Genomic DNA, 17,140 nt, shown 5'->3' on the forward strand with positions numbered 1-17,140 from the left:
TATGCAATACAAATTTACTAAAATAAATGGAGGAAAAATGTGTAAAACTTAAAAATGTGACTATAAAAACAAATTTTAGGTCTTAAATGGGGTTTAAACAATAGTGACAGTAATGAAATTTGACACCTACAGTCCCCGTGGTCCCCGAAGCTCCAATTTTATGACACGCAAACAGGGATCCCTGAAATTGTAGGTGTCAAATTTCATTACTGTCACTATTGTTTAAACCCCATTTAAGACCTAAAATTTGTTTTTATAGTCACATTTTTAAGTTTTACACATTTTTCCTCCATTTATTTTAGTAAATTTGTATTCCATAGCACTCGTGTACCAATTATGGATCTACTGATGTCTATTTTATTGAAATCCACTCAATAGTTTAGGCGCTAGAAGTAAAAATATGATTTACTATTCGGCGTCCTCTCAAGGCAGCTGTATTGATTTTTCTTTAATAAAACAGGTATAAACAGGTTGTGAAGGGCAAGAGGAATCTACCAATATGTCGTTTTAAAAAATCCGTCCAGTATCCTGAGCTACAGGATGTACTGATTTTCAGTATTTAAACCCGTAACCCTACTTTCTGTTTAAGTCGCAGTCGAGTAAAATGTTGATATTGGAGTAGAACGTGTACAAATGTATAGACAAAAGTGGAATTCATATTCCTCCAAGTTTCATATTAAGAGAATATCCCCTGAAAGCTAATAAGCGCTAAATCTGGATTCAGCTATTATTTTCTATAACAAGATGTATTTTTTCCGCAAAGTTATCTAGGACTTTTTTGTGTTGAATTTAATAAGCTTTAATGTTGCCTTACACCATATTTTCATAGAGAACGTATATTTAGAGTAAAACGCAAATTTCTCCAGGATGGTACACATTTTCCAAGATGTCAAATAGTGTGGACATGAATAAGAGACCTTTAATTAACATACATACCAAATTTCATAACTTTGGAAGGATTTCGAGGTGAGACTTAATCCGATTGTACTATTAGCCGTTATATTTACTGGTAAACAATAGAAAAATATATAATTACATTAATTCTTAATTAGGTAACAGGGCATCTTTGTGACATGTGACAATAATAGAACTAGTAATATTAAAATTCATAAATAAATAAAAGATAAAACATGTCTCCTTGGGGGTGTAACTACTCGTTCCTCAAAAATAATTTGACCTATTTCAAAATTTTCACTCCATTTAAGTTATTTTACTGAAAACAGTTGATTTGTTAGAAAAAATCTAAGAATCATCAATAAATTTAGGTTTGTTTTATGACATTCCTTAAGATTGTATTGATTATTGAAAAAAAGGCATGTTTCCATTAATTATAGAAAAAATCATCACATTGCACCAAAACATTTGTATATCACCCCGCCTACAACTGATTTAAATAATAATCTAGGTATGTTGAATAAAGTTCAACTGCTATTAAAGTTAAGTACGAGATGTAAGAATGTGTTAAATATATCGCTTTGAGCAACTAAAAATAATTGTAGATTACTTTATAGGTTAAAGGTTATTTAATATAAATAGTTATCACATAGCCTTAGTATGGTTATATGTTGATTTCAACTCGCACTTACTTGTCTTTTAAAATTTAATTCTATATTAATTAACGTATATTCAACAATACTAAAACAACATCCATCTGATATGAAATTTGCTGTAAAATTAGCTGCGTTTGCTTATATTCATATTGCTTTAGATAATTAAATGTAGAAATGGCCATGATGCCCATGGTTTTTTTTGTTACGTCGAATCAGAAGTGAACATGTTTCGTGATAATATTAGTAAAATAAATTATTTTAAGCCGATATGCACCAACAGAGCTAGCATACTCTTGCATTCAAATGAACGGTAGATCTCGAACATCATTATGAAATGTTACGTAGACCATTTTATCTGTTTGTATGAACTTATTTTGTCTACATAATAAACGGTTTATGAGTATGAACGTGGCACTAAATACGTATAGCACTTAATATTCAGAGTAGGTAGTAGAAATTTTAATAACAAAACTTCCGTGAGACTCGGACATATTAAATATATTAAGAGCGTTTTTCAACTTAAAATACGTAAGTGACCAGTTCTTAATATAATTAATAGGTAGTAGAAAGACATCTGAGTAATTGAATCAGATTGAATGCATTTACCAACGTAATAATTGAGCTATAATGGTACCTTATTATAGAAATGCTCTCTAAAAAGTAAACATATGGCTTACGCCTTACGGTATAATTAAGTTTGATTTTGCGAGGTTCAACTATCCGAAAATCTTAAAACCCCATCGTTCATTCAAGTAACAAACTCGCAAAACAAGTTACACTCCGTCTAAGCTAACTTTGCACGTCGGTGCAAAGTCGGTTCAAGTCGTTGAACAGAACAAAGTGTGCAGGTGTGTCATTGTCATTGTAAACCTCGTATTTTCATAGGAATTGGACATTAATGATGCCATTATCACACTTTTTCATTGCAAATGCCATGCAGAGTTAACTTGGTCCATCTTTATGACTTTATTAATCTATTTTTCGCATTGTGTTTCCAGCTGTGTTTAATTATCCAGACTGTTAACTGAAAATAAATCTTAATAAAAAAACATAACGTCCTGCGATGGCCAGTTAAGAGTGTTTCTTTTATATTAGTTCCTTGAGTGAACGACAGATATATACAAGTTCTATCAAACAGCACATGCCAAAAACTGATCTATGCGCTTATTTACAAGGTAGGTAATCCAATGTAGATAATGATATAATAATATAGCTTTAGGTCTTACATGGGACTACAGAATAATATCCTAACCCACATTGTAATAAGAAGAAAACTAACTTTAACTTTACTAACAACTTATGTTTAAGGAAATGTGAGTTAAGGATGCTATTCGGCTTAGGGCCACCCCACACTAGCGTCCCCTGAGCGTCAGCGTCTGGTCAACTCTATGGCTGTTGCTCGACGCAACGTTGGTGCAACTAACTACGCAACGACGCCATTTTGCATGACGCCGTCACTCATAAGACGCTAGTGTGGGGTGGGGTCTCTCTCTAACGCTTGATTTCCTGCTACGCTGACGTCGGTTAACGTTCTATGGGACTCGTCGCTCGCTTCGTCGCTCGTCAGCGCCGCGTGCGCTCGCAATCGCATTAGCACCAATCGCGCGCTCAATGCAAAGCTCAAAAGCTAACCGGTCCGCTGTACGCACGCGTGCCCAGTGCAGGCGAGCAGAAAAGCGCCCAGTCGTAATTATGGACGTTGACACAGAAATAGTAATTAGTGAGGTGCGCCAGCATCCTGAACAACTGTGGGATTTGTCTCATATTGTACAAATATCGGTAAGGAAGCGTGGACGCTAATTTGCGTAAATTTTCATTATCAAAAATTTCAACACGTAATTTTGCACACGACTGATCCGTACAGCGATCGGTTTCGCAGTACGGGTATTTTCTTTTGTCTTACGCGACCGACGGTACGCCCGGCCGACGTCAGCGACCGATGTCAGCGTAGGAGGAAATCAAGCCTAAGGGCTACCCCACACTAGCGTCTTTTGACCGTCGGCATCTAGTCAAGTAGCCAGCGCTATGGAAAATGGCGCGGGTTGCGTCCAGCAGCAGCCATAGGGTTGCCTACACGCCGACGCTTATGTGGGGTGTTTAAAAGACGTTCTAGTCTACATGTAGATGTTCGTAGAGCAGCGATTTGACGTCGTGGTCGTCGATCTTACCTGAGCCGCAGATCGACGCGTCATCGCCGACGCTCAGGTCGTCCTGCGAGCTGCTCATGCGAACTAGAACATGGAAAACGGTTTGTAGAACTAGTAAATGGGACATTTTTAGAAAAAGTTGTAAAAACCACTTTTGAAAATGAAATAATTTATCTCAAAATCATAGGCTCTTTCGATCCCAAAGAGACAAAAAGCAACCCAATATTTCCATACTTTTTCATATCATCCATCATCATTATTAAGTCTTCGCAAAATAGTATACGGAACGGTAAACAAACTTAAAACATTTTTTCTCTTACGTTACGAGGATCAAAAGAGAAATAACACAAATATTCTAATTTATAAAAGTGGTGTAAACAAATTTTTAAATAATTGGTATACCCGTTTAAAGAAGAGAAGCGTACCATATTGATTTTAGTACATTGACCCGCCTGTTCACATCTCTATTGCACTCGCATTATTTTATTGGTGTCCCGCCCATGATGCCGGTTGTCAATGTCACTGTGCGAGCGTGACAGTTATATAATAATGCGCGTGCAATAGAGATGTCAACAGGCGGGTCAATGTACGAAAATCTATATGGCCCGCGTCTCTTCTTAGCAGTGAATGAATGAATAAATGTTTATATGCACCAAACAAGCGTAGGGTAGGGTGGTCTAAGACTGCGCGGTCGATAAGAATGCGCATACGTCATAACTTAAATACAATGTGAAGTTCGTGGCTAACTTCAGTGCTGTTTTGAAGTGTAATAGCACCTGTTACTGCTCCCGGAATCAATTTAGTTTACTGTGAAAATAAGATACTCTAGGTTAAGTTTGAAGTTTTTATCACATTTTGATCGTATTTTTCTTCAACGTAAATGTATTGTCACTAATAAGACCTAGGTAAATTAAAATATGAGATCTTGAATTTGGATCGCGTATGCGATGGCGCGTTTGAACGGCCGTCGCTAGTTCACGTCATTTTGCATAGGTGGCGTTACCAGTATGTTTTAGTGAAAATGGAGGAATGTGTAAGAATGCGCATGGTACGAATGTGTAAAAATGCGCGCGCAGTCTTACACATCCATTTCCACATGAATGTGAAAAATGGCTCAGAAATAACCCAGGAAAAACTATAAATATTCCAAATGTTTAAAATCTTCACTCCAGCTTATCCCAAAGCTGCAAACCCCGCATGCGCTGCTGAAAGTTTTAAACCTTTAGGAATATCACCTTGTAATCCTGAGTTATTCACTGAAGCTGATTTCTTGGCTAGTTCTGTAACCGAACGAGAAAACACGAGGCTAATTTTGCTGAAGCCAAAGAGCAATCTACAATTTATACAAGCTATGTTGTTGTAAATGATGTTGACCCTCTTGGGCATGCCCGTGATGTGGCGAAATCTATAAAGATCCAATTACTGAAGACTGGATCACGTGTATCGCTTGTAATGAATGGTGGCATGATCAATACACAGCGCACACGGGTGCTGCCGCCTTTGCTTGTGACTTATGTAAATAATTAAACTTGGCTGGATATGCTACCGCGTTTCCTTAGGTATCGCGCATTCTTACACCACCCGCGCAATCTTACACATCCTGCTGCGCATTCTTACAACGCGGGTAGTGTAAGAATGCGCATTTCTCGTTTTCCAATTATGCTCTAATATATCAAGATTGGTTGATCTCATTTACTAATAGAGTTTAAAATTATGTTGTCTTGTTATTCGGGAAGAAAATAACAAAAGTTGACTTCAATGATACCGTTTGTTTTTATTTTATCACGTCTCAAACCTTAAGTGCGCAGTCTTAGACCACCCTACCCTATATATACAGGTGTTGCATGTTTGTTTTTGAACGATCCTAGTTTTGTCATGACTGGCGTACAAATATTGTTTTTATACTATGTAAATTGACTATGTACAAGGTACTATAAACCTAAACTTATAGACAACGATTCTAATTTATAATTTCATGCAATTCATGCAATTATATACATAATTTTCCAATTAGATTTTATATAAAATTGATGAATAAGTAGTACCTACAATTGGCGGACATATTTTATTTTACAATCATATTAGAGTAGGTAATAAAAATTTAACATTACAATTTACATTTGTTTATAAATTCATCGACAGAATAATAACAATGTTAAATTAAATAATTAAATAACTTCTTCCTAAAAATATTCTTTTAGTGAAAGCCTTTGTTTTATCCCTTTTTGTAAAATACTGTGCCTTTTCATTTAAGAAATAAATAGATCTAATCTAATCTATTCTATTAAAAGGTATTTCTTAAATGTATCGGTGAGAATATTAAATATCTTAATAGTCATACAATAGGAATTTTGTCGTGATAACGCTAGATTGGTTTTCGGTAAGTTTAACTTATTCCTATGTGTCTCTCTTTCAGAGTTAGTGACCCAAACAGTTATATATATTTATTTACAAAGATACACATTTCAAACACATATAGACATGGAAGTGGATTGGTAAAGTGGCTTACAGTGGTCTAACAAATCAGCTCCACATAAAGTGCGGATGCATTTTTTTGTATTTTAAAAATTATTTCAGCATCCGTCGGAGTTTCCCCAGAGTATGAGTCCGTACCGTAGTATTGATGCCACATAACCGTGATATGCAGAAAGAGCTGCTTCTTCTGAGACTACATTCCGTAACCGATAGTGACCACGAGTGCTGCTAAAGGACTCAAAATGTCCGGCTTGATTTGTATTATACGTTTAGGTATTGTTAAAGCTCGCTTTCAATTATTTTGTGATATATCTCACTCACCTCTAGCGCCAGGACGACCGTTGGAGTTCCTGTACAGCATGCCCTCTAAGAACTGAATGCCGTTGTTGTTGATTATGTTGAAGCCGCACAGCCGCTCGATCTGTTTCCATCTGTGCATCCTCTCCTGAAAATTAATAATTTGAATTGGAAAAAACGATTCCTTAAAAAAAATTTTTGGACTGGATATGTACATGTATCCAAAGGTATTATAATATTTTTAATTTATAACAATGTATGGTTGGTAGCAGTGCAGACATGTTAGGCCTGCGAAATCCAAATCAGAGGTAGTGATATACTTACGTAACGAGCCCTTGCTAGCGGAAATATCATTTGATATGTGCCAATTGCTTTTCAGTAAAGCCTTACCTTCAGTTTTTTAAGGAACAAGTTGGACAGCGCTGAAGAGAAGTATATGACAGTTTTCTAGTACATACCGATAGCTCCTGAGTGACTTCGTTGAGCGCCGTGCGCGCCTCGACGATAGAGCGGTCCACGTCGTCTATGGATTTGCCGTGCGTGGATACAAACGCTCCGACCAGACTCGAGCGTTTCTTGCGGAGTTTTTCACACTAAAACATGAAAAAATATTTAGATAACAGCTGAAATGTTCCTTTCGCTGATTCTAAGATGCAATGTTTTGCGAGTGCTATTAAATATGCCACTCTAGAGAGCCGTATCTAGCTCTGACTGTGAGATACTTCACATTTAAGTAACACAATTCACAGCCACTTTCTCAAATAAGACGAAGCGAATCGTTATCGAAAATAAACGGCCTGCGTTCCCCCTCCCCCATTAATTTGTAAACACATTGGACACTTACCACGTCTCTGGCTTCTGTTTCTTACGTAGGTACTAGGTACGTTCTGTTTTCCACTTCATGAGTAAGGACAAGGAGCAACTGTTACAGTCCGTATGATATTGTCATTGATGTCCACACCTATCCGGTCCACCTGTTGTTTCTTACGTAGGTACGACCTGTTTCAACCTCATGGGTAAGTTGGAGCCACTGCTGTAATCCCGAGGGAGTTGCCCACACCTGTTCTCCATCACTTAGTCCCGTCTAAACATCTGTGTAACATTGGAACACTTACCCCTTCTCTGGCTTGCTGAAGCTGTAGGTCCGCCTGTTGTTTGTTACGTAGGTACGACCTGTTTTCAATCTCATGGGTAAGTTGGAGCTACTGCTGTAACCCCGAGAGTGTTGCCCACACCTGTTCTCCATCCCTTAGTCCCGTCTAAACATCTGTGTAACATCGGATCACTTACCGCTTCTCTGGCTTGTTGAAGCTGTTGGTCCGCCTGTTGTTTTTTACGTAGGTACGACCTGTTTTCCACCTCATGGGTGAGTTGGAGCCACTGCTGTAATCCCGAGGGTGGTGCCCAGCACCGGTCTTCGAGTTCGCCTTCCGCACGCCTCAATTCTCCTCTTAACATCTGTGAAATATAAAGGATCACAGTGAGATTCCAACTGATCATAGAGAAGTCGATCGCCCGTCATAGAAAGAAAACGAAGTGTCGGAAGCATCGGCCCGGGCCCGGACCGTTCTAACGTGAGTCATCCTTAACTTTGTAGAAGTAGGGTATCTTGTAGAGTTGTGTCAAAGGCTCACCTCAATCTCAGCTTTCAGCTGGGTGACTTCAAGATCTGAGGAGGCGGAGTTGAGTAGCGGCGTGTCGCCGGCCTCTCTAAGCTTCTTTTCTAGGTTTTTCTTCTCTGTGGTGGCGCTTTCCTGATAACAAATTACTTGATCTCAGTTGATTAACTCTTGGCTAAACAGGTAGCTTGGTGAAATTAAGTGGCACATAAAGAAACGTACATCATAGGAGAATCATCAGCGAAAGATTTGACAAGTCAGATTCGCAACTTTTATATTCTAATACCCACAGACATGTAAACATTCTCAACTATGCTATTTCAGAGATTAAGATGAATTAGCAATACGTGACCATCTCAAGGAATGTAGTAAACATTTCATGACAGGGTCGCCATGTGAGACTCTTAAATATCGTACGTAGCCTTTTTTTGTGCTGACTAACACGTCTAACTCACCACCACTCCACAACCAACTGATTAACAACATGTCGGTACCTGTTCTAACCGCGCCTTCTCTAGTTCCTTCTGCATATCATCCAGCGCCAGCTCAGCCCTCCGCAGCTGCTCCATGTCTCTCAGCATCCTCTGGACCTGGTGCCGACTGGCGCGACCAGCCCGCAGCGCCGCCCAGCCGCCGGCGACGGCACCGAGCATCAGCGACGCCAGCAGCCAGTCCTTCCAGCGACTGCCTTCTGGAAGAAAGCCCGGTCTAGGTAACTAGTATGGGTTGTTTTGATGGTGGCATTGGGAACACTTACAACCGGGCCGTTTTACACTTGTATCACAGAATAAGCAATAGTATTATCATACAGAACGGCCACGCACCGCCCCGCCCCGATTCGAATCACCTCGCCCCGCAGCAGCAGATTGACGACCTTTTGCCGACCGCTCAGTACTGTTTTTAAGCAACTTACTCACACAAACACACAATGACGCATGCCGCGTGTACAGACGTGCCGTTCACACAGAAACGCGAGTGATTTTTGATGTATAGCGTGTCCGCCCTGTGCTAGTACGCTACGCTTTTTTTTCAATTTTGTAAAGTTTTACGTTATTCGTACTCGGAATCACAATCCGTTTTGACCCTAAATAGATAAAAAATGAAATATTAAATAAAATGGCCCAACTAGTATAAAAATAGAATAGTATGGTCATTGTCAATCGTTATCGTCACTAAAGGCGCAAAATTCAAACGGTCTAAAGAGCCATCTCTTCTGGACCTTTAGGTAGTGAAGATAAGAAGTATAAGAACTTGCTTCCTTTAAAAAAAACTTACGCGTGTAGATTTCTCATGTTTGTCGCCGTTTTGTAACAGAAATGATTGACAATAATTGAAAGGCTTATGAACGTCAGTTAGTAAGTAATAAGAATAAGTGGAAGTTAATTCAATAACTTTAATTAGAACAAGGGAATAAATGAAGGCTACACGGAATGAACATGTCCAGTCACTTTTTTCGGAAAATGAGATTTTCATCTCAAAATGTAGATTATTTTTATCTATTGCTACCTTGCTACACACAACTTTTTATTAAGTTAAAAATGACCTGGTTACGGAATTACCATATATTTTAACATGGTTAAATTTTAAAATCGCGATTACTCGAAATGTGACTAAAGTGACTAGACATGTTCTTTCCGTGTACCCTTCAAATGTTAGTGATTTTCATAAGTAGTACCTGTGAATAACACATACATATTTAAGAACTGTAAGGTAAAAGAGAGCATTCTCAAAATATTTTTAACCGATTGGGTAAGTAAGTAATGATAGGTACAATAAACAAATTTAGTTTATGTCGTGGCGAAACCAGACCTGCAGACGTATTGGCTTTACCCACGAGATAAAATAAGTGTTTTACGATATTCACGACAACAGTATACAAAGGTATGCCTACTTGGTTATACACAAAATCTCACAGATCAGCACACCTATAAGAGCCAACCGCAATAGCGAGCGTCGGCGTCTAGTCAGCGCTATGGAAAATGGCGTCGCTGCGCAGTTGCGCCAACGTTGCGTCGAGCAGCAGCCATAGAGTTGACTAGACGCCGACGCTCGGGAAATGCCAGTGACGGGTGCTCCTAAGCATAAGCATAGCTCATAGCACAAATGTGCCGATTGCGCGATACTGGTATCTTTTTAGCTGTAACTATTAGAAAGAGATGGGTAGTCGACACCATGCGCGTGCACGATGCAAGCGAAGTTAAATAGTAGATTGTTAACCAAGGGATGAAATGATGCCTTTCTCCCGAGTTTAACACTCTACTTTTCATTTCGAATACGAGGAAAGTAAAATGCATGTAATTTTTTAAAAACATGACTAAGTATACATTTATATAGTATTCCTTGAGGGTACTTTCTATTAACAATTCAGGCAAAAGTATCGTTATTTATGGAATGGAGAGTCAAATATCGGAATGGAAATTTTATAAGAAATCCATTTAAATTCAAATTTCAATTTCTTATCGTAAAAAAATTAAAAAAAATCGTACTTCGAACGTAAAATGCTCTAGTGCAGACACGTATCATTTTCTTCACACCTTTTAGAACAACAATGACCCTCTTTGAGAGCATGAGAATCAAAAAGTTTAAAACTGCAAATCTTGAAATATAGAATCAAAATTGCAATAGCAACATCTCACGCAGCCAGCGAGGTTGATCGTCCTTGTGATAATTGCAGCAATAATTACAGAAGATTCACTGTAACCTTAATTTAAAAGTAAAGGTTAGGTATAGTTAGTGGCAAATGACTCGGGTAAACACGAACATGCCTTCACGACGGTGTAAAGTAAACAATCACTGCTTGCTATTGCTCCCTGTTTGTCTTTTGACTGCTGCCTGAAAAACCGCCAGTGCAGTATCCTCAGGCAGCGCTTGAAGCGTCTGTCCCTGGTCCTTACTCTGCTCACTGCCCTGCCCTCAACGGTACTATTACTAGTTAACTAGGCCGCCCGGAAAACTGCCTCTGACGGCAACCTACACTTTTCCCAGTTTTCCCCGCTCACTGTTTTGCATTGAGCGGTAACATGTAAATGGTGTATTAACTTTTAGGTTAAGAACAAAACGCAGTAAAACCAGGGTTATCAGGATACTGAGTAGTGGCTAATTTACATGTGAATCTGATTGTAAAATGGTATAATTACGTACCGTACAGTTGATTTACATATTATTCGACACGGGCCATATTCCACTTGTTTTGACATCTGTCTTTCATCATAAACGACAATATCACTACAACTTATACAACAAAGTCCGCCACCGCGTCTGTTTGTGTGAATGTATGTTCGCGATAAACTCAAAAACTACTGAACGGATTTTCATACGGTTTTCACCTATCGATAGTGATTCTTAGGAAGGTTTATGTGCATAATTTGTTAACCCGTGCGAAGCCGGGGCGGGTCGCTAGTTTTCAAATGAATATTTTATTATGATGACCTATTAAGGTGATATTTGGGCGTATGTAATGATGTTTCTATAAATAAAACTGGACTATGACACTTTGACACTCATATGGATGTGTTGTAGGATATTTTAGCTTATCAGGGCAGTTACACAAAGTGTGAAAGTGCAAGTAAAATGCCATATTTTTATAGGAATTTGACGTTTATGGTGGCACTGCCACACTCTGTAATTGCAAAGTCGGTGCAGAGTCACTTGTTCCGAGTTTAAGGGCGTGTGGCCTTTACGTCACATATAGCCCACATAGATAGGTCGTCATTGTATTCAAATCGGCCTGGCCTGGACCTATATCGCTTCGCCTACGTAGTACGCTACGTTAGCAGGCATGGAACTCTGCAATTTTTTTAATATTTACTAGCAACCCTTCCGGGCTTCGTACGGGTAGTAAAAGCGTGATTTTTCCCGACATCATTAGCAAACATCGTTTCAACCAATTTACACAAAACCTTAACAAGCTTAACAAATTATACACCTGTACCTTCCTTCTTTCCGTTTTTTTTAGTGTTTGAGCTTACTGAAGACTTCATTCAGTAGTTTTTGAGCTTATTGCGAACATACAGAGTACAGACAGAGACGCGGTGGAGGACTTTGTATTATAAGGTTTAGGATAAGCACGTATTTCATGTTTTATTTCTATGACTGTTTGATAGTATCAAATCAAATTCATATCATATGATATTTGAATTATAAGGAAAACTTACTCAAATGACTATAATTATTCAGAAATAAACAATTCATTCTGACGAAAATATATATAGGTAATATGAGTTTTTTTGTTTATTAAAGGTCGGTTTTTGCATCAAAACATGTTACTTACCGTTAAACATTCGCAAAATTTTATTGTATGAGAAGTTTAAAATTCACTACTGAGTGACGGTGATCAGTCCGTCGATTTGTGAGATTTTACGAGAGAAAATAGAAAATATATAATTATGTAAGTAGGTAAGTATGCATTATTTCTATAGAAATACATTTTGACATAAGCTCTTCATGCCACACTATTAGATTTGGACTGGCTACTCTAGCTAGAGCAACTGGTTATTGTTTATTACACAACATATTTCCTTAAACAAAATATTACCGTCATCATCACTCAAATTCACGTATCGGCCACTGAACAGTAAAAACACACAGTAGGTCGTCCCTAGAGCGACCCAAGTTTCGAACATCACATCATAACATTACATTCATGTCACTGCGTTACGAACATCGCGAAAACCGGCGGTGCGGACAATGCGGCGCGATCGAGTGATATCATTCGTGGTAACCGTGATGAGACGGTGACCATGATAGAGGACAATTTTTTAAACTTTGTATAATCGATTGATATCACAAAAGGTAAGCGTGGTGACCAGGCATAAGGAATGGTTGAAGCACAGATTCTATAACACTAGTTTGAAGTTGAAGGTACAGTTTTTTTTGTAAAGACTAGACCGATTTGCAAAAACCAGCGGCAGACAATAAGCTGCGATAGAACAGTGTTGGGCCGGTGACCACGCGTAAAGGCCGATGGAAGGGATAGTTTTTACAGTACTTTTAAAGACTAATAGACCGCCTCGTAAAAACAATATATCGCGTCGGTAAGCGATTTTTTAATGGTGCATATCCTATCACAAACACCTCCGATACGGACAATAAGTGGCGGAAAACTGATATGTAGTTGGAATATCGAAAGCGACAGTTCTTTGGACTTTTAGATGATTCTTAAAAAAACTGCGCTTTGTTTGATAAGATATTATGTTTTTGTAAGATATTATTAAGTGTGCGAATACGAATTGCAGTCGTCAGGTGACGTTTGTCGTTATAGGCAGTTCAACAGACGGATCTCGAAGTCTCTGAAGCGAGATATACGCCGATTCAATACTAACAGTATTGAAGAGGCTATCAAGCGCAACAGAGGCTCGAAGGTGTTTGCCAGAGATCTGTCTATTGGCCAAAGCCAACTGACAAAACTGAAGACCGACGACGGCAGGATCATCTCATCCAAACCTGAGCTCTTGGGAGAAGTCGAGAAGTTCTATGGACAGTTATACACAACAACCCGAGCACCCGTCGTGGATCTAGCTAGAGACCCTAGAGCTAGACTAACTCGACACTATACCGAAGATATCCCGGACGTCAGCCTGTACGAGATTAGTATGGCTCTCAAACAACTTAAGAATGGCAAAGCCCCAGGTGATGACGGAATTACGGCCGAACTCCTGAAGGCGGGTGGTAAACCAGTCCTTAAGGCCCTTCAGACGCTGTTTAGTTCCGTCATGCGCGAAGGAAAAACGCCGCAAGCGTGGAACAGAAGTGTGGTGGTGCTCTTCTTCAAAAAAGGTGATAACACCTTGCTGAAGAATTATAGACCCATCTCACTTCTGAGCCATGTCTACAAGCTGTTTTCGAGAGTCATCACGAACCGTCTCGCACGCAGGTTTGACGACTTCCAGCCTCCCGAACAAGCAGGTTTCCGTAAAGGCTATAGTACCGTAGACCACATACATGCGTTGCGGCAGGTTATACAGAAGACTGAGGAATATAACCTCCCCCTTTGCCTTGCATTTGTGGACTACGAGAAAGCCTTCGATTCGATCGAGACTTGGGCTGTGCTGCAGTCTCTCCAAAGGTGCCAAATCGACTACCGGTATATCGAAGTGCTGAAGTGTCTGTACGAAAACGCCACCATGTCCGTCCGACTACAGGGCCAGAGCTCGAAGCCTATTCCATTGCAGCGGGGAGTCAGACAAGGAGATGTAATCTCCCCAAAGCTGTTCACCGCTGCATTGGAGGATGCCTTTAAGGTTCTGGACTGGAAAGGACGAGGCATCAATGTAAATGGCGAGTACATCACTCACCTTCGGTTTGCCGATGATATCGTAGTCATGGCTGAGACCATGGAGGACCTCAGTGCGATGCTCGCTGATCTCAGCAGAGTATCTGAACGAGTTGGTCTGAAAATGAACATGGACAAGACGAAGATCATGTCTAACGTCCATGTTGTGCCAACTCCCGTATTAATCGGAGGCTCTGCGCTCGAAGTTGTTGACGATTATGTATACCTAGGACAAACAGTCCAGTTAGGTAGGTCCAACTTCGAGAAAGAGGTCACTCGTCGAATCCGACTCGGTTGGGCAGCGTTCGGGAAGCTCCACAGTATCTTTTCGTCCAAATTGCCGCAGTGTCTTAAGTCAAAAGTCTTTGACCAGTGTGTGTTGCCAGTGATGACATACGGATCTGAGACGTGGGCGCTAACGATGGGCCTCATAAGAAGGCTCAAGGTCACGCAAAGGGCAATGGAGAGAGCTATGCTCGGGGTTTCTCTGCGTGATAGAGTCAGAAATGATGATATCCGCAGTAGAACTAGGGTCACCGATATAGCTCGCAGAATTGCAAACCTTAAGTGGCAGTGGGCGGGGCACATTGCTCGCAGAACTGATGGCCGGTGGGGCCGGAAGGTTCTGGAGTGGCGTCCGCGTACCGGAAGACGAACTGCCGGTAGGCCTCCAACGAGATGGAGCGACGACCTGGTGAAAGTCGCGGGAATTCGGTGGTTGCGAGCGGCACAGGATCGGTCGGAGTGGCGAGCCTTGGGGGAGGCCTATGTCCAGCAGTGGACGTCTATCGGCTGACATGATGATGATGATGATGATGAATACGAATTGGCGTAAAATTAGTGAGATGAACGCAGAAAAATTTATTTGACCTTGACGAGACAGCAAGTGATGACCCGCAAAGTATATGTAGTAAATATGCGCGCAAAAAACGATTAAAGAATATGCTAATATTTTATTAAAGAAACCTGCAAAAAATGTCAGTTATATCGAACTATGTTCATGTTAAAGTAGTATAAGTGGTAGGTAAGTTTGATTTAATATTATTCCGAAATTCAATCCGAACTTCGTGACAAATCGCAATGACTGAAACAATGATAATTGACAAAATATCGATATTTATTTAAAACGAGTGCTTTGTGTAAATATACAACGAGAAAATAATGCTAGAGTAGGTAATATAGATACATACACCGAAAAGAAGAAAAAGCCACGGGCAAATCGTTAAATAACATGTTTTCAGGTCTGTCCTGAAACTAATGTAAAGTTTATGGTGTCACCAGTAAATATGACTTAATAACACGTTGGATGTAACTCGCGGTCGGATATTACGGACTCAGTCACAATTCGATGCCTCGACTGAATGAAAATAAAATTGTACTTCAGTAAGGCTCTCGTGTGAGGCTTTAGAGTGAGACAGAGGATAAACTATCATGTGAATTATGATGGGCACTGTTAGTATTAATCGGAATTAATTGTATGGGAAAGGTACTGGTTTGCATTCGCTCGCTCGCGTAATGCGTCAGCCCGAAAACATTAACTAAACAGCACTTTCAAACAAAACTTGGAGCGATGATTAGTACATAAAAAAAACATCGATAATTCAGCTTATCAATATATGAACTCCATGCCTGGCATTAAATGTTGTCCCCTGAAATCCGACGTCTGGTGATGACACAATCTTGCGGCGAATTACGAGTACAATCGGTAGGGCTATTTAATTTATGGCAGCAAATAGCACGAGGAAGGAAATATGTATTGTGGTTTCAGTTAAACAGTACGAAGTAAATGGTTCTCGTGTGACGTCAGCTGACATGGTTTTCAACAAATGGACGGTGTAAGGTCTAAGAAAAATCGCGCTTCGTATTTGAGGGAGAAGCGATAACTGTCAGTGATGCGTGTCAGTGCCAGTCATATGGACCGTTTCTCGAAGTCAAAAATGTAAGTACTAAGAGCTTCGTCTATATATATATATATATATTCCGTCGCTGTTATTAGTCAGGTCATATTTTTTCCCGTTTTTACCCTTTAGGTACGGATCCCTAAAAATATATAGGTCTCCATACAAGGAAATCATTAGGGTCGCTATGTAGGGTAATAATGGCCGCCATCTTGAATACCTCACTTCCGGTCAAGATTGCGATCGGGCAACCGGCAAATTCGGATTCTTCTTCTCTTCTTCTTTATCGTAACCTCATGGCTGAGGGACGTGACGAGTGTGGACACTCTTCACCAGTGCTCTCCAGGCCGCTCTGTCTTGGGCCCAGTGCATGCTAGCCTGCAGTGTGGCGTTTTTAATTAAATTCGGATTCAGCGGGGTCAAATTGGGTTAAAAACTCCGGTTGCCAAAAAGTAACATGATTTGCCAGTCGCATCAAGAAGGAGAGCGATTTTGAATTTTTTGCCCAGACTATATGGGTCTACTATCTCAGGCGGCTAGTAAAAAAGTTGCGCGATGATTTTCTAAATGAATGAGTAACTTCGTAGTAAATAAATAACATATTAAGCCGATAGAGAACAAACACAACAATTACCAATTGTACAAACTATTTGAACAAATGTTCATTTATTTTAGTTGTTGACTAATATCTTCATTTATGTACTTGGTCTAAATATTATGTTTAGCGTGGGAGAGTCCATATAAGGTGCGGCGATTTACCATCACTGCTGTGTCATCGATGTTTTAGTAAATAGTATAGTGCTTAAAAGCAAAAAAAAACTCGTCAGATAAACACCACAAAAAACTTGTAGTTTTTATAGTCGACTTTAGCGGCAACATGACA

General features: G+C 39.8%; 1 protein-coding gene across 3 annotated transcripts in view; it reads right to left on the reverse strand.

Moving 5' to 3' along the window:
- Nucleotides 1–17,140, reverse strand: part of LOC134747254 (stromal interaction molecule homolog) — a 58,695-nt gene that overhangs the window by 8,114 nt on the left and 33,441 nt on the right. For 2 of the 3 annotated variants that reach the window (XM_063681863.1, XM_063681864.1), the window contains exons 6-11: nt 8,583–8,776; nt 8,104–8,223; nt 7,760–7,927; nt 6,928–7,062; nt 6,494–6,617; nt 3,719–3,781 (exon numbers count right to left, since the gene is read on the reverse strand). In XM_063681863.1, coding sequence (XP_063537933.1) covers nt 3,719–3,781; nt 6,494–6,617; nt 6,928–7,062; nt 7,760–7,927; nt 8,104–8,223; nt 8,583–8,776 — 804 coding nt within the window. Of the gene's footprint in view, nt 1–3,718; nt 3,782–6,493; nt 6,618–6,927; nt 7,063–7,759; nt 7,928–8,103; nt 8,224–8,582; nt 8,780–17,140 lie in introns of all 3 variants that reach the window. The other variant, XM_063681862.1, reaches the window with a different exon arrangement.

Source organism: Cydia strobilella, chromosome 14, assembly GCF_947568885.1.
Source record: "Cydia strobilella chromosome 14, ilCydStro3.1, whole genome shotgun sequence".
Taxonomy (NCBI): Eukaryota; Metazoa; Arthropoda; class Insecta; order Lepidoptera; family Tortricidae; genus Cydia; species Cydia strobilella.